The sequence below is a fragment of the Pristiophorus japonicus genome, chromosome 7 (genome assembly GCF_044704955.1).
Source record: "Pristiophorus japonicus isolate sPriJap1 chromosome 7, sPriJap1.hap1, whole genome shotgun sequence".
NCBI classification, from domain to species: domain Eukaryota; kingdom Metazoa; phylum Chordata; class Chondrichthyes; family Pristiophoridae; genus Pristiophorus; species Pristiophorus japonicus.
Genome location: NC_091983.1, coordinates 116345858 through 116369473, shown reverse-complemented (window position 1 = coordinate 116369473; position 23616 = coordinate 116345858). Strand labels below are relative to the sequence as shown.

The 23616-nt window shown below is 46.1% G+C and overlaps 2 protein-coding genes across 2 annotated transcripts in view; one reads left to right on the top strand and one right to left on the bottom strand.

Moving 5' to 3' along the window:
• Positions 1 to 23616, top strand: part of leg1.1 (liver-enriched gene 1, tandem duplicate 1) — a 40118-nt gene that overhangs the window by 3410 nt on the left and 13092 nt on the right. The window contains exons 2-3 of the mRNA XM_070884209.1: positions 7051 to 7137; positions 8282 to 8466. Coding sequence (XP_070740310.1) covers positions 7051 to 7137; positions 8282 to 8466 — 272 coding nt within the window. The remainder of the gene's footprint in view (positions 1 to 7050; positions 7138 to 8281; positions 8467 to 23616) is intronic.
• LOC139266979 (forkhead box protein F1-like) lies at positions 193 to 5899 on the bottom strand. The gene is made up of 3 exons (XM_070884618.1): positions 5846 to 5899; positions 4272 to 5166; positions 193 to 623 (listed from the first exon to the last, which is right to left on the bottom strand). The coding sequence occupies exons 1-3, from the start codon at positions 5897 to 5899 to the stop codon at positions 193 to 195; spliced, it is 1380 nt and encodes a 459-aa protein (XP_070740719.1).

Below are 23616 nucleotides of genomic sequence, written 5' to 3'. Positions count from 1 at the left end.
TAAGTTATAAAAGTTCACAATAATGTTTAATAAATTTTAATCCAGTTTCTGAATTACATTTACAATGTTTAATAAATTATTTTGTTCACCTTAACCATTCCTATGTAATGTCTCATTTGCAGAATAAGAGGGGGAATAGTCAACATGGTGGGATAGAGTGATTAGGCAACGGTCAAACGTACCGTTCACTCTTCAAGCAAGCTGACTTAAGGCGTTTGCAGTGGCAAAAGCTCCACGAGGTCTCCCCTCTGATGGTGCGGGTGGTGGTGATGGTAGTGACATGGGTTCCTCGTCCTCATCTTCCTCCTCCCCTCTCTCCTCGGGTGGTTCTGCAACCCCTATTGGCAAATCCTGTTCCCTCATGATGGCTAACTTGGGTAACATGCAGCACACCACAATGAACTCAGAGACCTGCTGAGGGGAGTGGTCCAGGCATCGGAAGCGTTGCTTGAGCACTCCAATTGTTGTTTTGACGATGTTACGTATGGTTATATGGCTGTCATTATAGCAATGCTCAGCTTCTATCTGAGGGTTCCGGTGTGGAGTCATGAGCCGTAACCTTTGTCCCCCAGCATCCAGCTCTGGCCTTGCAGCTGAAGCTCGAACAGGCACGAGACACTGCTCTCACACAAGACGAAAGCATCATGAATGCTCCCTGGATATTGGGCATTTACTGCCATGATGCACTGAGTATAGTCGCAGACAATCTGTACGTTCATGGAGTGGAATCCCTTTCGATTTCGGTAAACCTCTGGATTGAGTAAAGGTGCTCGCAGGATGATGTGCATACAGTCAATATCGGCCTCCTCCTGAGGTCCCCATCATCACAGAAGCCAATCTTCAGCCAATTCGATTCACTGCATGTGATATCAAAAAACGGCTGAGTACATTCGATACAGCAAGGGTTATGGGCCCTGACAACATCCCGGGTGTCGTGCTGAAAACTTGTGCTCCGGAACTAGCTACGCCTCTAGCCTAGCTGTTCCAATACAGTTACAACACTAGCCTCTACCCAACAATGTGGAAAATGGCCCAGGTATGTCCTGTCCACAAAAAGCAAAACAAATCCAACTACTGCCCCTTCAATCTACTTTCAATCATCAGCAAAGTGATGGATGGTGTCGTCGAAAGTGCTATGAAGCAGCACTTACTCACTAATAATCTGCTCACTGAAGCTCAGTTTGGGTTCCGCCAGAACCACTCAGCTCCAGACCTCATTATAGCCTTGGTCCAAACAGTGACAAAAGAACTGAATTCCAGAGGTGAGGCAGGAGTGACTGCTCTTGACATCAAGGCAGTATTTGACCAAATGTGGCATCAAGGAGCCCTAGGAAAATTGAACTCAATTGGAACCAGGGTAAAATTTTCCAATGGCTAGGGTCATACCTAACACAAAGGAAGATGGTCGTAGTTGTTGGAGTTCAACCATTCAGCCCCAGGACATTGCTGCATGAGTTCCTCAGGGCAGTGTCGTAGGCCCAACCATCATCAGTTGCTTCATCAATGACCTTCCCTCCATCATAAGGTCAGAAGTGGGGATGTTTGCTGATGACTGCACAGTGTTCAGTTCCCTTCGCAACTCATCAGATAATGAAACAGTCCATGCCCGCAGGTAGCAAGACCTGGACAACATTTCGGCTTCAGCTGATAAGTGAAGAAGTAACATTCACACCACACATATGCCAGCCAATGATGATCTTGAACAAGCGAGAGTCTAACCACCGCCCCTTGACATTCAACAGCATTATCATCACCGAATCCACCACCATCAACATCCTGGGGGTCACCATTGACCAGAAACTTATGTGGACAAGCCACATAAATACTAAGGCTACAAGAGCAGGTCAGAGACTGAGTATTCTGCAATGAGTGTCTCATCTCCTAACTCCCCAAAACCTTCCCATCATCTACAATGCACAAGTCAGGAGTGTGATGGAATAATCTCCACTTGCCTGGATGAGTGCAGCTCCAACAACAATCAAGAAGCTCAACACGATCCAGGACATGGCAGTCCACTTGATCCAATCCACCACCTTAAACATTCAGTTCCTGCACTACTGTGGCTGCAGTATGTACCATCTACAAGATACACTGCAGAAACTCATCAAAGCTTCTTCGGCAGAACCTCCAAAACCCACGATCTCTTCCACCTCAAAGGACAAGGGTTGCAGGCACATGGCAGCACCATCATTTATAAGTTTGTTAGAAATAACCAGTTTACAGCTATCTCTGGTCACTTTTTTTAAAATCAGGTTTGAGTGGAAACCAATATGATGGGTATATTATGTTTAATCAGTGTTTAAGATGGAATATAACACATTAGTTATACAGCAGAAACTTACAACCGTGAGAAGTAGCTGATACCGATCCGATCGGACAGACGTGAGCAGTTCTCTGAGCGACCTTTTATTTAAAGCCTATAGCTCTCACCACCACCGTTTGTGAGGACAACCATTAGGTGGTTACTTTTATTCTCTTTTTATGGGTGGGCCTGAAATGGGATATTGACAAGATCTTTTGGCCTAAAAACTCAGTACCCTTTGGGGCTTCGAGTTCTTTGCCTCAAATTCTTGAATCAAAGCCCCCCCTAAAAATGTCTCATGATTTTATTCACGTCTTTCCTGTTTATATTTTCTCAGGGTTCTTCCATTGGAATTTGTGTCTTATCTCCCTGGTCCCTATCCTCTCGGGTACAATTATTACAAGGCCTGGCCCTGTACCTTCTCAATCATGAAGCCCAAAGCCAGAGCTATCTCACTTCAATTGGTCGTTACCTGCCTTTACGACCTAGCAAATGACTCCATTCTGAGATAACAACAGATAATCGCTTAGCAACAGGAAGATTATATATTGTACAGAATGCTATACCATCTGCAGGAAACCAAATCATTTGCACATTCCAAGCATCTATCTAGCCATCCTAGTACCAGCCTGAAGAGACCTTTTGCCTCCAGTTCCAACACAATCATATAAACACAGTATTATTTGCATCACAGTTTCATTCACATAACCATATGTTTTTAGGTAGCCCTAATTTCTGACAAGTTCCCCTCCAAGTTCCACACCATCCTGACTTGAAAATATATCGCCGTTCCTTCGTTGTCGCTGGGTAAAAATCCTGGAACTCCCTCCCTAAGAGCACGGTGGGAGTACCTTCACCACATGGACTGCAACGGTTCAATAAGGCAGCTCACCACCACCTTCTCAAGGGCAGTTAGGGATGGGCAATAAATGTTGGTCTTGCCAGCATCCCTGGAAAAACATTTTTAAAATATTAATGCCAATGCCAATAAAGCAGTCTTGGCGTTTTATTCAGAGTGCACTAGACTGGTTTGTGCTGGAAATCAAAAGCCATACCTGTATCTTGGACAGCAATCTTCTGAAGTTGAGGTTAAAGCATATTGTTTTTGCAGAGTAGGAAGAGCTTTACTCTGTGTGCTATACCTTACCTAGGATTGAGAGAGTGTAAAAATGAGGGCTGATTCTGATTCTGTCAAAATGGAGCAGGAATCACAACAATCTATCGCACAAGCGGAATGGACAGCAGACAATATCAGATTCAGTGAAGTCAGGTCATTAGAACAATTTGAACATGTTCCCTGTGCATTTTCCATATGTGCAGGGAGTGCAATGAATTATGGGAGTAGCAGGCCTTAATAGCTGCTGCTTCATTTTAACATAACTAGTTGCTTTGGTTGCATTAAAAAGCAGCTACACAAGTTCAACAAGAGCAGATTTCCCCTTTGATAATGATAGTTTGGATGAAAGGGTTCAACAGGGGAGGGTAACCATTTCTGGGCTTGGGGAACCTTCCTCTACACTTCATCATGCATCAAACACTGTTGATGGTGTCTGTTCCAGTGAATGCTGTCTCCCTGCACTCCTCCTCCTTAGCCTCCTTTTCTTTATAACACAGGTAAAGGGGGAAACACCATTGTCTCGTAATGAACACCTAAAGGTGCCAAAAAGGAAACCAGGCAGCTCGAGGAACAATGCTGCACTTTGTATCAAACTTCAGATGGAAAAAACATTTAAAAAATAATCCCAGTGCATATTCAGCAGCTAAGTACCAGCAAATAGAGGTTGAATCTCTCTAATCCGGCACCCTCGGAATCTGGCCCGTGTCGGACCAGAGAATTTGCCGGACCACTGGAGGTCAAGCCAATCCCAGACCCCAGACTTAAAATTCCCACTGTAGGCAAAGTTTTAGAATTGCTTCCTACAAAAGCTATTTTTGCTAATCTGAAACAGTAGTACCATGGGCTCCGTACCTTGTATATCAGCCGCATTGTGGGTATTTTGATGTAAATAGGACTGATCTAAGGAATGTGCTTGCAGGTTGGAAGTGAGATTCGCCAATGGGTTGCATGGCAAGAGGGGCTCCTGCTTGATGTAAGTAGCCCTGTTGTTCAGTGCATAGGCCGAAGGAGCCCATGTTGAAGCTGAGGTAGTATACATGGAGTGTGGCTCCATCACCTCACTGCCGATCAGCAAGGGAGATGTAGGCAGTGAGCTGTCGATGTGTTTGGGGTAGTCTCTGACTGAAGATCCTGTACAGCTTCCCATATAGTGACCATTGTTGGCTGAGAGGTGAGAGACAGAATGCCCCGGTAAACCCATCCCATCAACGTTGCTGGGCAAATATCCATTCATCATGCTGATGCTACTATCTATAGAAAGGCCGTTGGGGGTGCAGGAGATGGGTCCTCTTGACCCGTGGAAGTTATAGGTCTCTGGGATGTGGTTGAACCCCAATCCGTTCATCATGCTGTACATGGGCTTAAGGGCTTGGCATTTCCTGCAAAAGCCCCTCCGTCTGTGCCTGAAGGAGCCCTCCTCAAACATGAACTTACTGGCAGGGTCAATGGTACAGTAATGGCCTTTGTCAGGTCTGATTAGGCCCTTGGGCAGTTTGATGAAGCACTCGTTCAAGGAGAGGTTGTGATGCACAGAGTTCTTCCAGCCTTGGTAGGAGCCTCGGACAAAGGGGAAGCGGCGCTGGAGGAATTGGTAGATCTTGCTGAGAGCCAGCCACTTGGTGGGAGAGCTCTGGATAGCCATCACAATCAGGGCTATGTAGGAATACGGCGGCTTCTCCGGACGCCATATGCCAGCATTTGTTTTCTTAGTTTTGGTAGTGGAGGTGGCTGATTCCATCACAGAGGTCTGACAACCGGTCGGGTCATTGTCAGCAGTACCCGGTTTAAATAAACACTAAGATCCCCTCATCTGATACCTGGTCGAGCCCTCACCTCCTCTCTGACCTGGCAGTGCTCCCGCCCGCTCTATAGTGCCTCATTCCGTCCCTATGGGAACCCGCGGCTCCTCCGTGATCCCGACCCCATTTTCAGGCATGATGGCAGTGAAGCAGTTCTTGTGGACATGGGGAAATCCTTCGCCAATTTCATGTATAAAAAGGATTTTCATCTGGCCTCAATTCCAACATCAAAAAGGTGAGCAGCAGCTCGGGCGGGTGTTGTTGGGAGGGGGCAGCATCGATGTCACTGGGCCCGAGGGCTGCCCTCTCACCGGCGTTTGTGCCCAAGATCTGTGGCAGCTTTCAGCCTATTTTGCTTTGATTGATGTCTGCCCCGTTTGGAGGAATCGACTTTCATGGGCACCCAAGTGCTTTATCACGTATAGGGATCTGTGTAAATACAGCAATCGGCCTTTCCCTGTCGTCTTTCTTACTATCCATGCTCTTAAAAATTACTCAACTTCATAAACAAGACACAGCGCGGGTCACAACCCCTTGCTGGGAATGATGCCGGACCAGGGAGGTTTCTGGACTTGAGAGGTTCAACCTGTAGTAAATTCAAACAAGGTTAGCTTTAATTGTATTTACAGCTGAGTCCAGTCGCCTAGCAATGTTGAACTCATCTTTAGTACTGGCATTCATTTGGCTTATCAGACCAGAGGAGGCAGGGAAGAGAAATAGAACTTTAGTCATTGATTGAGCAGCTTAATAACATTTGCACACAATAGGCAGAATTTCAGCGGGTGATACCTGTCACCGCCATCAAGTCAGGAGGTAAATTTTAATAGGAGCTTTTAGAAACACGGATTTGATGCCACAACTCCCCATCCCATTTTCCCCTTCTGGTTACCCCTAAAATGGGTACAAACAAAGCAAGGAAAATCTTGGCCTGAGTGTCAGCATGAAATTCAACAAAAGGGGGCATCAGAGCTGAGCCCAATTTGATCTCATCCAATGATCACACAGGCGTCATGCACACCTACTTTGTCAGCAGGAATTAGTTGATAGTAATAATAAGTGACAATTCCAGTAGATATTTTTTCCCCTTTAGCCCAATTATAGCATCTTTTCTGTTGCCTCACCGGAGATCAACTTTTTAAAATTACACTACAGCATTCTGAATCATTTAGAACTCCTTTGCAATTTCTTTAATTACTTAGAACAATAAACCAATTTAACAAATATGTTTGGTCAGCTCCTTGAAAATGTGAAATCATTCACTGTAGCACACAGCAATTTTAGTAAACTAAGCTAGCTAACCTTAACCTTAACAAAGCTACAGGACCACTGCGACTGAATTACACTGCAGACAAAACATAGCATGGTGTTCTGAAGTGTCAACATATGGGCTGCTGGGGTGGGAGATTGTGCTCACAATTCTTCATGCAGTGAATTCCCAATGGGATCAAGGGTAGCAACAAAGTAGGACCAAAGGCTTATTCACAGGGAGAAGAGAAGGCAACCTGGAACAGTGATTAAACCTAGGGAGTTCTCACACACCTTGTAACAAATGGTTACAAAACAGGATTGACAGATTTGAGAGGAGTTCACATGGCCACCCGTTCAGCCCCAGTCTAATTTGTTGCATAGGGAATTTAAAAACAAAACTCACAATTTGTGAATATTTCCTTATTATTATCATTATCAATGAGTTAAAAAATAATCATTCACATGATTACTGAATTGTTTTAAATGTCATTTGGTTAGAATAACCTTAATATTATTAACCCTGAGATAGAATGGTACAGCAATAATATATTGGTGAACATGACCAATTTGTCTTGTTATACTAGGTAGATTAGCAGATCCATCCAATGTATCGTCCTGTGGCCATCAGACTGGTGACTCACTGTGCATCTCCACAAGAAGTTGGTGGTCTTGTAAGTAATAACACTTATTGACTGCTTTAGCAAATGTATATAAAATAATCATTTATTTCTCTGGTTACTTCTGTTATTTTCATATGCTTTGACTATTTCATATTAAACCTTTTGTGAAAATTAAATTAGAATTCTGAGCAACTGTATTGCAAAAATTAGTTAAGAACTAATCAGAGTTATTTTGTAAACTATTCATAGCAGTCATATCTGTACAGTCCCAATTGTCTAGTATACCTAATGTTCACAGTAACCAGATCAGCTCCCCAACCCTCTTGATTCAGAGTTAATCAGATTTTTCCTGCACTCAAATGTTCTGTTTCCCAACCCTTCTCTACATCCCGACCCACCCAATTTAGCATTAATTGTTTAACCCTGCAGAATGCCGGGTTAATTGGATGTTCGATTAACAATTGCGGATTGTTAGAGTTCATGGTGATGCAAAGGAAGAGCTACTTTAAAGTACAAGGGGGTTATTTTGGTCATAGGGTGAAAACAGGTGCTGAATGGGTGCTGAGCTAATAAGATTTGCGTGTTTGAAAGTCTGGATATAGCATGCAAGTCTGGTCCTAATTGCTGATTACTATAATTTAAACTTGCCTGGAAGTGCTAAACCAGATACCTACAGGTTTAGCACTCAAGTGCTGAATAGACTCAATTTTCATGGAGCAGTATATGTGGGCTCCTCGTACCCACTTCCACTGAAGGTGTGAAGTGCTCTGACTGGCACACAGCAGCACATTGCAGGATGGCGAAAAGACTAAGGGAGAGGGCGTACAGGTTTTCGGATGCGACACTGGAGGTCCTGGTGGAGGAGGTCCAGAGGAGAAGGGATGTCCTGTACCCACAGGGGTGAAGGAGTCCACCTCGCACTCCTCACCCTCCTGGAACTGAGAAGAAAGGGATTGTCCCTCGGTGAATGGGTGAAAGTGAGCATTCAAGTCGCTTTTGGGGACGAGACAATCTGATTGGTTTGAACTAGAATGCACCATTTTATTGTAAAAATTCAAAATTGGCCCCAGGACTCCAGTGGGCCCCAGGGGTCGAGAGTATTTGGATGCTGCCTATTGCCCTGAATACTCATCGAGCTCATTGCACCAAAATGATCTTATGGCCTTTATATATTTTGGTATCCTTTTTGTATTAGGTATGAATTACTATCTGGCTACAATACCATTTCTGGGAGCAGTGGAAGCAGGCTTCTTTGATGAATGGCCTTTTGAAGTAGAAATCTTACCTCCTGAAGAGCACATGGGTGATTTTTGTTACAACACAGCAGACTGTCATGCACTCATCCCTGATACGATGACGAAATGGACAACATTTTTTCAGGTGGATTGTTCAAGTTATTGTCATTTTACACATATTCAAATACTTATTGTGGTACCTACACAAAGACCAGGAACAGATGGTCATTTGTTCAGCATGGACACTGAGTGGAAAGATCATGGCCTACAAATTGGATCATATCATGTCCATCTTACAGGAGTATAATGGATGCCCAAGCGTCCAATAAAGCGGGAGGTGCATTCACGCCTGTCCCACACTAGAAGGCATGCCTCATCATATTAGATTGGGTGCCCATAGGTATCTAGTATGCATGCCAGAAGTATTAAAAGGCCTCATTATTATAAAATAATGGTCCTGTGCTGGTTTTAAGACCCTTTTGTGAAATTAGTCTGCTCCTGCACCTGACTAGGATGTGATAAACTCGCCCGGTCAATCATGGTGCTAACAGTCACCAAGGACCCAGCAGGAGTGCCTGTTAAAGGGCTTATCCTCTACAGGTTAGTTGCTGGTTTGTCCTGTTAGGCTGCTTGTCAACTTCTGAGTATTTTCTCTTGGCTCTTTTCTCCATTCCTCTACTGACTTTGAGTTCTGGACACAACTTTTTTTCTGGTGCTCGACTGTTTGTCTGATGTGCAACTATTTTATTTCAATCATGAGTAGTCTGTTAGGGTCTCCCTTTGAGGCTGGAGGGAGAGGTGGGGAGCAGTGAAGTAGAGAGCAGCGAGTAGGAGCAGCTGGGAGGAGGGGGAGGGCACTGCGCAGGGAGCCCTGCCCACGAGGTGGGTCTTCATACCTCAACCTGATTGAGGAAGGACGTATGAGGCACTTGTACTTCAACAACGAGGCAGTAATGGGGCTGTGTCACCTGCTCCTGCTACAGCTACAACTGGAGCCTCAAATCAAGGAGAGCACTGCTTGTGATTGCCAACGTCACTATAGCCCTTAACATTTACACCACAGGGTCATTCCAGGCTGCAGCAGATGACAGTGATGTCTTGAAGTTCACTGTTCACTGCTACATTTAGGGAGGAAACCGAGGCTTTCTACTTCAAGAGGAAAATCTACATCAGCTTCTCCATAGACCAAGTTAAATAAGATGAGAAAGCACTTGACTTTGTATGCGTTGTAGGCTTCCCAAGGTCCAAGGGATCACAGCCTGTACTCACGTTGTGCTGCACGCTCCACATTACAAGCTTGGCATCTTTCTCAGGAGAAAGAGAAACCACTCCCTCAACGTTCGGCTTGTTTACGAGCACAAGAGTGGGTAGTGGGGGAGCAGGCATGCTGTCCTCCTGAGCAAGTACACAGGTTCCTCTCCCATGGAGCCAATGGCACTCTGCTGGGACTGTGCCATAGCACTTGCAGCGCTCTGCACAAGAACAAAGTGATGTGACACTCTTGGAACTCCTGTTAGCGCTGGGCCGCAGAACCAAGATGGCAGCAGTCTGAACTCCTAGGAAAGCAGTGTGAGCTCCATGGAAGCTGCCACCAGAGGCTCCATCATAATGGGTCCTGCTGACCCTCGACCGCATTGACTCCTTGCTCTCTGCGAAGCCTGACCTAAGTTGGAGTTGGACTCCTTCATGCTCACAGCCATTGTGTGTAAGTTTGCCCAGCGCACTTAGCATTTCCTGGTCTATGCCCATCAGCCTGCTACAGTTGTCTGGGTACTCAAAGTCAACATCTAAGTCCTCTACAACAGGACTAGGATGCGATGTAATGAAATTATTTTTGTTAAGCAAGGGTATTAAGGGTTATGAAACCAAGGTGGGTAAATGGAGCAAAGAGACAGATCAGCCATGATCTAATGGAATGGCAGAAGAGGCTCAAGGGGCTGAATGGCCTACTCCTGTTCCTCTGTTTCTATGATCTCACCCTCAGGCAAGATGGCTCCTGTGCCTTCCTATCCCCCTGTCCTAGCTCCTACACACTTATGCGCAGTGATTCAGCATGTGAAGACCACTTCTCCAGCCTGCCGACTAAAGTATGCTTGGTGCTGACCTTTGAGCTGCTGCATGCTAGGGTCAGATTGAGTGACTGTGTGTCTTCTGGAAGGCTGTCCTCCTCTTCCTCAGGTATCACAGGGATCTCAACATTTTCTGTATCTGAAATGAAAGAGGGGGACAAGGGTTAGATTTTTATGTCTAGGGAGAGAGATGAAAGACTGCTGAAAGCAGCTGTAGTTTGTCATGCATAATGTGCAGAGGGAGATAGAAATGAGAAGGTGAAAGAGGGTACGGTGTAAAGGAATCCCGTGGGATGTCTCCTCCAGCATTGCCATTCGCTATGGCAATGACTCGACCCTGCTCATGATATCAAGGTTGTTGTTCTTGAAAAGGATGTATCATGTATGTAAGTTTGGTATCACTAGCCACTAGATGGCGTCACTGTTGGAGGCCATTGGGCTGCATGCACGTGTGTGCAGTCCAAGTATAAAAGGCCAACCATTTTGTATATTAGTCACTTTGGGCCTGAATAAAGCAGAGCCAAGGACATACCTCCTTGGAGTTAAACAGTACTCAGTCTAACAGTTATTACATACGCAACATTTGGCGATGAGGCAACAAACGAACCTATGCATGCAAAAATGAGCACAATTGGATTGTTGGAGTGATTTGTGGGAGAAGATTGGGAAGATTTGTGAGCTGTTTGAGCCAATTCCTCGTGGCCAACAAAATGGAGGAGGTCGGCGACGCAGATCGGCGCTGGGCGGTGTTCCTCACGGTTTGCGGTCCAAAAATTATGGTCTGATAAAGAATCTACTCCTGCCTGTGAGTCCAATAGAGAAGACGTATGAAGAATTGTGTACACTGGTACAGGACCAACTTAAGCCAGATGAAGGCATCATCATCTTTTACACGCACGTTCGCTCAGAGGGCCAGAATGCGGCGGAATTCGTTGCCGACCTGAGGCGTCTAGCAGGACAGTGTAAGTTCGGGGCTGTGTTGGCAGACATGCTGCAGGACTTCTTTGTAATTGGCATCAACTACAAGGTGATCCTGCGTAAACTACTGGCGGTGGAGACATTGGACTTGAACAGGGCCATCACAATTGCTCAGTCACGCATGACGACAGATAGAAGTCTAAAGCAGATATCAGTGAAAAATCAAAACTCGGGAAGTATTGTAAATATGATTGATTCAGCGTTCAGCAGAGTGGCACTTGGCAGGGCCTACCCAACTGCATACGCGAAACCTGTGGCTGCCCAAAGTCCATCAGCAGGAATGCATCCGATTTCTCCGTGTTGGCATTGTAGGAGAAATCACTGGCACCAGCAGTGCCGATTTAAGCAATATAGTTGCAAAGGCTGTCTGAGAGTGGGGCATCTCCAGCGCAAGTGTCCGCAGATGAGCAAGCGTGCTGCGACACACCACATGAAGGATGATGGTCAGACTAGCGCTGATCCGGATATGCAATCTGAGATACCAGAGGAGGAAGTGTATGGACTGTATTTGATTCTAACTAAGAGCAAGCCGATAATGATCAACGTGAAATTAAATGGGATGTCAGTATCGATGGAACTGGACACGGGGGTGAGTCAATCGATAATGAGCCAGATGGAATTCGACAAGCTGTGGGATACTAAGGCTGTGAGGCCCAGGCTGTGTCCAGTCAATGCCAAGTTGTGCACAGACACCAAAGAACTCATAACGGTGATTAACAGTGCAACAATTAAAGTGTCGTATGATGGTGCGGTTCACGAGTTACCGCTATGGATTGTCCCAGGCAATGCACCAGCGCTGTTCATAAAAACATAGAAACATAGAAAATAGGTGCAGGAGTAGGCCATTCAGCCCTTCTAGCCTGCACCGCCATTCAATGAGTTCATGGCTGAACATGCAACTTCAGTACCCCATTGCTGCTTTCTCGCCATACCCCTTGATCCCCCTAGTAGTAAGGACTTCATCTAACTCCTTTTTGAATATATTTAGTGAATTGGCCTCAACAACTTCCTGTGGTAGAGAATTCCACAGGTTCACCACTCTCTGGGTGAAGAAGTTTCTCCTCATCTCGGTCCTAAATGGCTTACCCCTTATCCTTAGACTGTGTCCCCTGGTTCTGGACTTCCCCAACATTGGGAACATTCTTCCTGCATCTAACCTGTCTAACCCCGTCAGAATTTTAAACGTTTCTATGAGGTCCCCTCTCATTCTTCTGAACTCCAGTGAATACAAACCCAGTTGATCCAGTCTTTCTTGATAGGTCAGTCCCGCCATCCCAGGAATCAGTCTGGTGAACCTTCGCTGCACTCCCTCAATAGCAAGAATGTCCTTCCTTAGGTTAGGAGACCAAAACTATACACAATACTCCAGGTGTGGCCTCACCAATGCCCTGTACAACTGTAGCAACACCTCCCTGCCCCTGTATTCAAATCCCCTCGCTATGAAGGCCAACATGCCATTTGCTTTCTTAACCGCCTGCTGTACCTGCATGCCAACCTTCAATGACTGATGTACCATGACACCCAGATCTCGTTGCACCTCCCCTTTTCCTAATCTGTCACCATTCAGATAATAGTCTGCCTCTCTGTTTTTATCACCAAAGTGGATAACCTCACATTTATCCACATTATACTTCATCTGCCATGCATTTGCCCACTCACCTAACCTATCCAAGTCGCTCTGCAGCCTCATAGCATCCTCCTCGCAGCTCACACTGCCGCCCAACTTAGTGTCATCCGCAAATTTGGAGATACTACATTTAATCCCCTCGTCTAAATCATTAATGTACAGTGTAAACAGCTGGGGCCCCAGCAAAGATCCTTGCGGTACCCCACTAGTCACTGCCTGCCATTCTGAAAAGTCCACATTTACTCCTACTCTTTGCTTCCTGTCTGACAACCAGTTCTCAATCCATGTCAGCACACTACCCCCAATCCCATGTGCTTTAACTTTTCACATTATCTCTTGTGTGGGACCTTGTCAAAAGCCTTCTGAAAGTCCAAATATACCACATCAACTGGTTCTCCCTTGTCCACTCTACTGGAAACAGCCTCAAAATATTCCAGAAGATTTGTCAAGCATGATTTCCCTTTCACAAATCCATGCTGACTTGGACCTATCATGTCACCTCTTTCCAAATGCACTGCTATGACATCCTTAATAATTGATTCCATCATTTTACCCACTACCGATGTCAGGCTGACCGGTCTATAATTCCCTGTTTTCTCTCTCCCTCCTTTTTTAAAAAGTGGGGTTACATTGGCTACCCTCCACTCCATAGGAACTGATCCAGAGTCAATGGAATGTTGGAAAATGACTGTCAATGCATCCACTATTTCCAAGGCCACCTCCTTAAGTACTCTGGGATGCAGTCCATCAGGCCCTGGGGATTTATCGGCCTTCAATCCCATCAATTTCCCCAACACAATTTCCCGACTAATAAGGATTTCCCTCAGTTCCTCCTCCTTACTCGACCCTCTGACCCCTTTTATATCCGGAAGGTTGTTTGTGTCCTCCTTAGTGAATACCGAACCAAAGTACTTGTTCAATTGGTCCGCCATTTCTTTGTTCCCCGTTATGACTTCCCCTGATTCTGACTGCAGGGGACCTACGTTTGTCTTTACTAACCTTTTTCTCTTTACATATCTATAGAAAATTTTGCAATCCGTCTTAATGTTCCCTGCAAGCTTCTTCTCGCACTCCATTTTCCCTGCCCTAATCAAACCCTTTGTCCTCCTCTGCTGAGTTCTAAATTTCTCCCAGTCCCCAGGTTCGCTGCTATTTCTGGCCAATTTGTATGCCACTTCCTTGGCTTTAATACTATCCCTGATTTCCCTTGATAGCCACGGTTGAGCCACCTTCCCTTTTTTATTTTTACGCCAGACAGGAATATACAATTGTTGTAGTTCATCCATGCGGTCTCTAAATGTCTGCCATTGCCCATCCACAGTCAACCCCTTAAGTATCATTCGCCAATTTATCCTAGCCAATTCACGCCTCATACCTTCAAAGTTAGCCTTCTTTAAGTTCTGGACCATGGTCTCTGAATTAATTGTTTCATTCTCCATCCTAATGCAGAATTTCACCATATTATGGTCACTCTTCCCCAAGGGGCCTCACACAACGAGATTGCTAATTAATCCTTTCTCATTACACAATACCCAGTCTAAGATGGCCTCCCCCCTAGTTGGTTCCTCGACATATTGGTCTAGAAAACCATCCCTTATGCACTCCAGGAAATCCTCCTCCACCGTATTGCTTCCAGTTTGGTTAGCCCAATCTATGTGCATATTAAAGTCACCCATTATAACTGCTGCACCTTTATTGCATGCACCTCTAATTTCCTGTTTGATGCCCTCCCCAACATCACCACTACTGTTTGGAGGTCTGTACACAACTCCCACTAACGCTTTTTGCCCTTTGGTGTTCTGCAGCTCTACCCATATAGATTCCACATCATCCAAGCTAATGTCCTTCCTAACTATTGCATTAATCTCCTCCTTAACTAGCAATGCTACCCCACCTCCTCTTCCTTTTATTCTATCCTTCCTGAATGTTGAATACCCCTGGATGTTGAGTTCCCAGCACTGATCATCCTGGAGCCACGTCTCTGTAATCCCAATCACATCATATTTGTTAACATCTATTTGCACAGTTAATTCATCCACCTTATTACAGATACTCCTTGCATTAAGACACGAAGCCTTCAGGCTTGTTTTTTTAACATCCTTTGTCCTTTTAGAATTTTGCTGTACAGTGGCCCTTTTTGTTCTTTGCCTTGGGTTTCTCTGCCCTTCACTTTTCCTCATCTCCTTTCTGTCTTTTGCTTTTGTCTCCTTTTTGTTTCCCTCTGTCTCCCTGCATTGGTTCCCATCCCCCTGCCATATTAGTTTAACTCCTCCCCAACAGCACTAGCAAACACTTCCCCTGGGACATTGGTTCCAGTCCTGCCCAGGTGCAGACCATCCGGTTTGTACTGGCCCCACCTCCCCCAGAACCGGTTCCAATGCTCCAGGAATTTGAATCCATCCCTGCTGCACCACTGCTCAAGCCACGTATTCATCTGCGCTATCCTGCGATTCCTACTCTGACTAGCACGTGGCACTGGTAGCAATCCCGAGATTACTACTTTTGAGGTCCTACTTTTTAATTTAGCTCCTAGCTCCTTAAATTCGTTTCGTAGGACCTCATCCCTTTTTTTACCTATGTTGTTGGTACCTATGTGCACCACAACAACTGGCTGTTCTCCCTCCCTTTTCAGAATGTCCTGCACTCGCTCGGAGACATCCTTGACCCTTGCACCAGGGAGGCAACATACCATCCTGGAGTCTCGGTTGCGGCCGCAGAAACGCCTATCTATTCCCCTTACAATTGAATCCCCTATCACTATCGCTGTCCCACTCTTTTTCCTGCCCTCCTGTGCAACAGAGCCAGCCACGGTGCCATGAACTTGGCTGCTGCTGCCCTCCTCTGACGAGTCACCCCCCCCAACAGTACCCAAAGCAGTGTATCTATTTTGCAGGGGACCCCTGCACTACCTTCCTTGCACTGCTCTTCCTGCTGGTCTTCCATTCCCTATCTGGCTGTGGACCCTTTCCCTGCGGTACGGCCAACTCGCTACACGTGCTACTCACGTCATTCTCAGCATCGTGAATGCTCCAGAGTGAATCCACCCTCAGCTCCAACTCCGCAACACGGTCCGTCAGGAACTGGAGGTGGATACACTTCCCGCACACGTAGCCGTCAGGAACACTGGTGTCGTCCCTGAGTTCCCACATGGTACAGGAGGAGCATAACACGTGACCGAGCTGTCCTGCCATGACTTAACCCTTAGATAAGCAACAACAATGCTAAAGTTTACTCACTGTTATAGAAAAGAAAAAAGAAAAACTACTTACCAATCACCAGCCAATCACTTACCCCCTTGGCTGTGATGTCACCTTTCTGTTTCTTTCTACTTCTTTTTTACCTTCTCCCTGTAGCTGCACTGGCTCGCCTTTTATCGGCCTCACCAACGGACCTCCTCGACGCTGCTCCTGACTGCCACCGACGGTGGGCCCCAGACTCCCTGCTGTGCCTTTTATAGGCCTCACCAACGGACCTCCTCGACGCTGCTCCCGACTGCCACCGATGCTGGGCCCCAGACTCCCTGCTGTGCCTTTTATAGGCCTCACCAACGGACCTCCTCGACGCTGCTCCCGACTACTGCCGACGCTGGGCCCCGGACTCCCTGCTGTGCCTTTTATAGGCCTCACCAACGGATCTCCTCGACGCTGCTCCCGACTGCCTGTTCGGCAGGAACTGTCTTGAAAAAATCAGATGTGCCTGGAATGACATCAAGGCATTGTTGTTGGAGGAAGATACATGTGCCCAAGTACTGAGCAAGTTCCTCTCGCTGTTCGAACCAGGCATTGGCAACTTCATGGGAGCCAGGGTGCAGATCCACGTGGACTCGGATGCAGGACCCGTCCATCATAAAGCTCAGGCAGTGCCGTACATGATGAGGGAGAAGGTCGAAATCGAACTGGATAGACTCCAGTGTGAAGGGCTCATATCACCGGTTGAATTTAATGAATGGGCCAACCCCATTATATCTGTGCTGAAAAGTGATGGCACAGTCAGAATTTGTGGAGACTACAAGGCTATGATCAATAGGGTTTCAAAACAGGATCAGTACCTGTTACCGAAGGCTGATGACTTGTTTGCAATGCTAGCCGGGGAGACTTGACATCGGCCTATATGACACAGGAACTGGTCGAGACATCAAAGAGACTTGCATGCATTAACACGCATAAAGGACTATTTATTTATCACAGGTGCCCTTTTGGAATTCGCTCGGCTGCAGCAATATTTCAGAGGAACACGGAGAGTCTACTGAAGTCCATTCCTAGAACCATCGTGTTACAAGATGATATCCTGACTACAGGTTGTGACTTCAAGGAACATCTGAACAACCTGGGAGAGGTTCTACATCGGCTGGACAAAGTGGGACTCAGACTGAAATGCTCGAAGTGCGTCTTCATGACACCAGAGGTTGAATTCCTGGGGAGGAAAATTGCTGCTGATGGCATCAGGCCCATGGACATGAAAACCAAGGCCATCAAGAACCCAAGCCGTAGAATGTGACGGAGCTGCGTTCGTTCCTGGGTCTACTCAACTACTACGGTAACTTCCTACCTAAATTGAGCACCTTATTGGAACCACTACACACGCTGCTAAGAAAAGGCGACAACTGGGTGTGGGGTGCGTCTCAAGACAGAGCTTTAGAGAAAGCCATTAATCTGCTTTGCTCTAACAAGCTGCTGGTACATTATGACCCATGTAAACGTTTACTATTGGCCTGTGATGCTTCGTCATATGGAATTGGTTTCGTACTCCAACAAGCTAATGAGTCGGGTAAACTTCAACCAGTCGCGTATGCTTCAAAAAGTTTGTTTAAAGCGGAAAGAACCTACAGCATGGTAGAGAAAGAAGCACTAGCCTGTGTGTATGGGGTTAAAAAGATGCATCAGAACCTGTTTGGTCTTCGGTTTGAACTGGAGACAGATCACAAGCCGTTCATTTCACTGTTCTCTGAAAACAAAGGTATCAATACCAATACTTCATCCCGCATCCAGAGGTGGGCACTTATATTAACCGCTTATGATTTATGTCGTTCACCATAGACCTGGCACTGAGAATTGTGCTGATGCTTTGAGCCGTCTGCCGTTGCCCACACCGGAGGTGGAAATGCCATAACCGGCAGACCTATTGTTAGTTATGGATGCTTTTGAGAGTGAAGGAACCCCTGTCACGGCTCAACAAGTTAAGACTTGGATCAGCCACGACCCGATTTTATCGGTGGTGAAGAGTTGCCTCCTTAAAGGTGATTGGTCTGCCATACCCAAGCAAATGTGCGAAGAAACCAAACCTTACATTTGTCGAAAAGACAAACTGTCTATTCAGTCAGATTGTATACTGTGGGGCAATCGTGTTGTTATGCCCAAGAAAGGGAGAGAAATTTGTACATGAGCTACATAGCACATATCCCGGCATCGTAATGATGAAAATCATCGCCAGGTCTCATGTATGGCGGCCAGGAATTGACTCTGAGTTGGAATCATGTGTGCATCAGTGCAACACTTGCATGCAGTTCAGCAAAGCACCAGCGAAATCACCGCTGAGTCTGGAGTCGTGGCCGTCCAAACCATGGTCCAGCATCCACATAGACTTTGCAGGTCCCTTCCTGGGGAAGATGTTTTTAGTTGTGGTGGATGCATATTCGACGTGGATAGAGTGTATAATCATGTCATCCAGCACATCCACAGCTACCATTGAGAGTCTCAGTGTCATGTTCGCGACGTATGGTCTGCCTGATATCATTGTTAGCGACAATGGATCGTGTTTCACCAGTCAGGAGTTAAGAGTTCATGAAACTCAATGGTATCAAACATTCAAACCATTCAAACCTGCATTCAATGGGTAAGCAGAACGCGCTGTCCAAATCAAAAAGCAGAGTATGAAGCGAGTAACCCAAGGGTCACTGCAGCCCCGCCTGTCATGCATACTGCTGAGTTACAGGACAAGACCATACACGCTTACCGGGCGGGGTCTCACCTGCTGAACTAATGGTGAAGAGAGGTCTTAAGACCAAGCTATCTCTTGTACACCCTGACTTGAATAATCATGTTGAATAGAGAAGACAAAGTCAGCAAGGGTACCACGGTTGCGCAGCTGTGTCACGCGATATTTCTGTAAATGATCCTGTATATGTTCTGAATTATGGTCAGGATCAATGGTACTGTCATGGCCAAGGAGGGCAACAGAGTATTGTCAAGCTCAAAAATGGGCAAACATGCAGGAAACATATGGATCAGACAAAGCTGCGGCACACAGATGAACCGGAACAATCGGCGGAAGAGATAATTCCCGACCAACCAACCTACCCCCAGTCATCAGAGGACTCAGTGGTCATCAGTGAATCGCGACTTTCAATCACTGTCATGTTCAATGAAAATGGAATTTCAATCCCTGACTTGGCCACTGTCACTCCCACCAGGTCAGCCACCCAGCCACCAGTCACAACAAACTCTGAACACTCACCCAAGGCTGGAGTTGAACTGAGACGGTCAACCCGGGAGCGTAAAACACCGGAACATCTCAATTTGTAAACGACTGTGTTAATATCTCAGAGGGGGGTATTGTCATGTATGTAATTTTGGGATCACTATCCACTAGATGGCGTCACTTTTGGAGGCCATTGGGCTGCACGCACGTGTGTGCAGCCCAAATATAAAAGGCCAGCCATTTTGTATATTAGTCACTTTGGGCCTTAATAAAGCAGAGCCAGGGGCAAAGTGTGTTTAAAAAGACAAGCCTGAAGGCTCTGTGCCTCATTGCGAGGAGTATTCGTAATAAGGTGAACGAATTAACTAAACAGGCAGCAATTAATGAATATGATATAATTGGCATCACGAAGACATGGCTGCAGGGTGACCAAGGCTGGGAACTCAACATTCAGGAAGGATAGACAGAAAGGAAAAGAAGGTGGGGTAGCATTGCTGGTTAAAGAGGAAATTAACGGAATAGTAAGGAAGGACATTAGCTTTGATGATGTGGAATCTGTATAGGTGGAGCTGCGGAATACCAAAGGGCAGAAAATGCTAGTGGGAGTTGTGTACAGACCACCAAACAGTAGTAGTGAGGTTGGGGACAGCATCAAACAATAAATTAGGGATGCGTGCAATAAATTTACAGCAGTTATCATGTGCGACTTTAATCTACATATAGATTGGGCAAACCAAACTAGTAGCAATACGGTGGAGGAGGATTTCCTGGAGTGTATTAGGGATGGTTTTCCAGACCAATATGTTGAGAAACCAACTAGAGGGCAGGCCATCCTAGACTGGGTGTTGTGTAATGAGAAAGGACTAATTAGCAATCTTGTTGTGCGAGACCCCTTGGAGAAGAGTGACCATAATATGGTAAAATTCTTTATTAAGATGGAGAGTGACACAGTTAATTCAGAGACTAGGGTCCTGAACTTAAGGAATGGTATGAGACGTGAATTGGCTAGAATAGACTGGCGAGTGATACTTAAAGGGTTGACGGTGGATAGGCAATGGCAAACATTTAAAGATCACATGGATGAACTTCAACAATTGTACATCCCTGTCTGGAGTAAAAATAAAACGGGGAAGGTGGCTCAACAGTCGCTAACAAGGGAAATTAGGGATAGTGTTAAATCCAAGGAAGAGGCATATAAATTGGTCAGAAAAAGCAGCAAACCTGAGGACTGGGAGAAATTTAGAATTCAGCAGAGGAGGACAAAGGGTCTAATTAGGAGGGGGAAAATAGAGTATGAGAGGAAGCTTGCTGGGAACATAAAAAATGACTGCAAAAGCTTCTATAGATATGTGAAGAGGAAAAGATTAGTGAAGACAGATTCAGGTGAATTTATAATGGGGAACAAAGAAATGGCAGACCAGTTGAACAAATACTTTGGTTCTATCTTCACGAAGGAAGATACAAATAATCACCTGGAAATACTAGGGGACCAAAGGTCTAGTGAGAAGGAGGAACTGAAGGAAATCCTTATTAGGCATGAAATTGTGTTAGGGAAATTGATGGGATTGAAGGCCGATAAATCCCCAGGGCCTGATGGTCTGCATCCCAGAGTACTTAAGGAAGTGGCCCTAGAAATAGTGGATGCATTGGTGATAATTTTCGAACAGTCTATCGACTCTGGATCAGTTCCGATGGACTGAAGGGTAGCTAATGTAACACCACTGTTTAAAAAAGGAGGGAGAAAGAAAACGGGTAATTATAGACCGGTTAGCCTGACATCAGTAGTGGGGAAAATGTTGGAATCAATTATTAAAGATGAAATAGCAGCGCATTTGGAAAGCAGTGACAGGATCGGTCCAAGTCAGCATGGATTTATAAAAGGGAAACCATGCTTGACAAATCTTCTAGAATTTTTTGAGGATGTAACTAGTAGAGTGGACAAGGGAGAACCAGTGGATGTGGTGTAGTTGGACTTTCAAAAGGCTTTTGACAAGGTCCCACACAAGAGATTGGTGTGCAAAATTAAAGCACATGGTATTGGGGGTAATGTACTGACCTGGATAGAGAACTGGTTGGTAGAGAGGAAGCAGAGAGTCGGGATAAACGGGTCCTTTTCAGAATGGCGGGCAATGACTAGTGGGGTGCCGCAGGGCTCAGTGCTGGGACCCCAGCTATTTACAATATACATTAACGATTTAGATGAAGGAATTGAGCGTAATATTTCCAAGTTTGCAGATGACACTAAGCTGGGTGGCGGTGTGAGCTGTGAGGAGGACGCTAAGAGGCTGCAGAGTGACTTGGATAGGTTAGGTGAATGGGCAAATGCATGGCAGATGCAGTATAATGTGGATAAGTGTGAGGTTATCCACTTTGGTGGCAAAAACAGGAAGGCAGAATATTATCTGAATGGCAGCAGATTTGGAAAAGGGGAGGTGCAACGAAACCTGGGTGTCATGGTACATCAGTCATTGAAAGTTGGCATGCAGGAACAGCAGGCAGTGAAGAAGGCAAATTGTATGTTGGCCTTCATAGCTAGGGGATTTGAGTATAGGAGCAGGGCGGTCTTGTACAGAGCCTTGGTGAGGCCTCACCTGGAATATTGTGTTCAGTTTTGGTCTCCTAATCTGAGGAAGGACATTCTTGCTATTGAGGGAGTGCAGCGAAGGTTCACCAGACTGATTCCCGGAATGGCAGGACTGACCTATGAGGAGAGACTTGATCGACTGGGTCTGTATTCACTGGAGTTTAGAAGGATGAGAGGGGATCTCATAGAAACGTATAAGATTCTGACGGGACTGGACAGGTTAGATGCGGGAAGAATGTTCCCGATATTGGGGAAGTCCAGAACCAGGGGACACAGTGTAAGGATAAGAGGTAAGCCATTTAGGACTGAGATGAGGAGAAACTTCTTCACTCAGAGAGTTATTAATCTGTGGAATTCCCGACCGCAGAGAGTTGTTGATGCCAGTTCATTGGATATATTCAAGAGGGAGTTAAATATGGCCCTTACGGCTAAAGGGATCAAGGGATATGGAGAGAAAGCAGGAAAGGGGTACTGAGGTGAATGATCAGCCATGATCTTATTGAATAGTGTTGCAGGCTCGAAGGGCCAAATGGCCTACTCCTGCACTTATTTTCTATGTTTTTATGTCATACCTCTTGGAGTTAAACAGTACTCAGTCTAACAGTTATTGCATACACAACAGGATCTGTTGGTGGACTTGGCCTCTTGTAACTGTCACCTCCTCCCTTATCTTGTGTGCAACCTTGTCCTGCAAGAAAGAAGGGCATGTGTTCGTCTGTACCTGTCATGGTAGAATAGTTCATATGTTGTGTGGAAGATGTGAGGTATGGAGAAGTGAGGATTCCAATAGGACACATTCATTTGCAACATCTAAAGTTCTGATTGGGCCCCCTTGATGACAAGTCCTGATTGCTGATTGGTCCCCTTTTCTTCGCAAAGTGTCATTCGAGCCATTCTGACTGCCGAGTCCTGACCGAACAGAGCTCATTTGGAACAGGTGGGGTTCACTCTCATGGGTTAAGACCTTCACCCACCCCCCCCCCCAAAGAAGTTCCTGCCACCACTCCTTACTGCTCAAGTTCCTGACCTCCTCCCCCTCATCCCAGGTTTCTGACATGCTCCCCTTGCCCAAGTTTCTGACCACCTCCCTCCCTGCCCATCCCAAGTTCATGACCTCCTCCCAACATCCCAATTTCCTGACCTCCTTCCCCAATCCCAAATTCTTGACCTCCTCCCCCGATCCAAGTTCCTGACCCTTCTCTTCCCCCCCCTCCCATCCCAAGTTCCTGGCCCCCACCCCCCAAGTTCCTGACCTTCTCCCCTCCTCCATCCCAAGTTCCTGACCTCCTCCTCCACCCAAATACCTGATCTCCTCCTTCCTCCCATCATAAATTCTTGACCTCCATCCCCCCATCCCAAGTTCCTGACCTCCTCCCCAGACCTAAGTTCCTCTCCTTCTCCCCATGCCTGAGTTTCTGACATTCTACCTCCCTATCCGGCTTCATGACATTCTCCCCATGCCTAAGTTCCAGATCTTCTCCCTCCCTATCCGGCTTCCTGACCTTCTCCCCCAGCCCTAGTTCCTCCCCCCACAGATTCATGACCTTCTCCCCCCAACAAGTTCCTGACCTTCCACCCCCTACCCCACCATAGATGGGGCATTGTGTGTGGGTCACGGAT

What these genes read in the sequence shown, in the direction of transcription:
- LOC139266979 (XM_070884618.1), bottom strand. Translation starts at nt 5,899, where the DNA reads ATGAATGCCAGTACTAAAGATGAGTTCAACATTGCTAGGCGACTGGAC. An exon ending in CTAGGCGACTGGACTCAGCT is followed by an intron (nt 5,167 to 5,845) that starts GTAAATACAATT and finishes ACCGGTTGTCAG; the next exon opens with ACCTCTGTGATGGAATCAGC. An exon ending in CAATGCGGCTGATATACAAG is followed by an intron (nt 624 to 4,271) that starts GTACGGAGCCCA and finishes GTCTTGTGTGAG; the next exon opens with AGCAGTGTCTCGTGCCTGTT.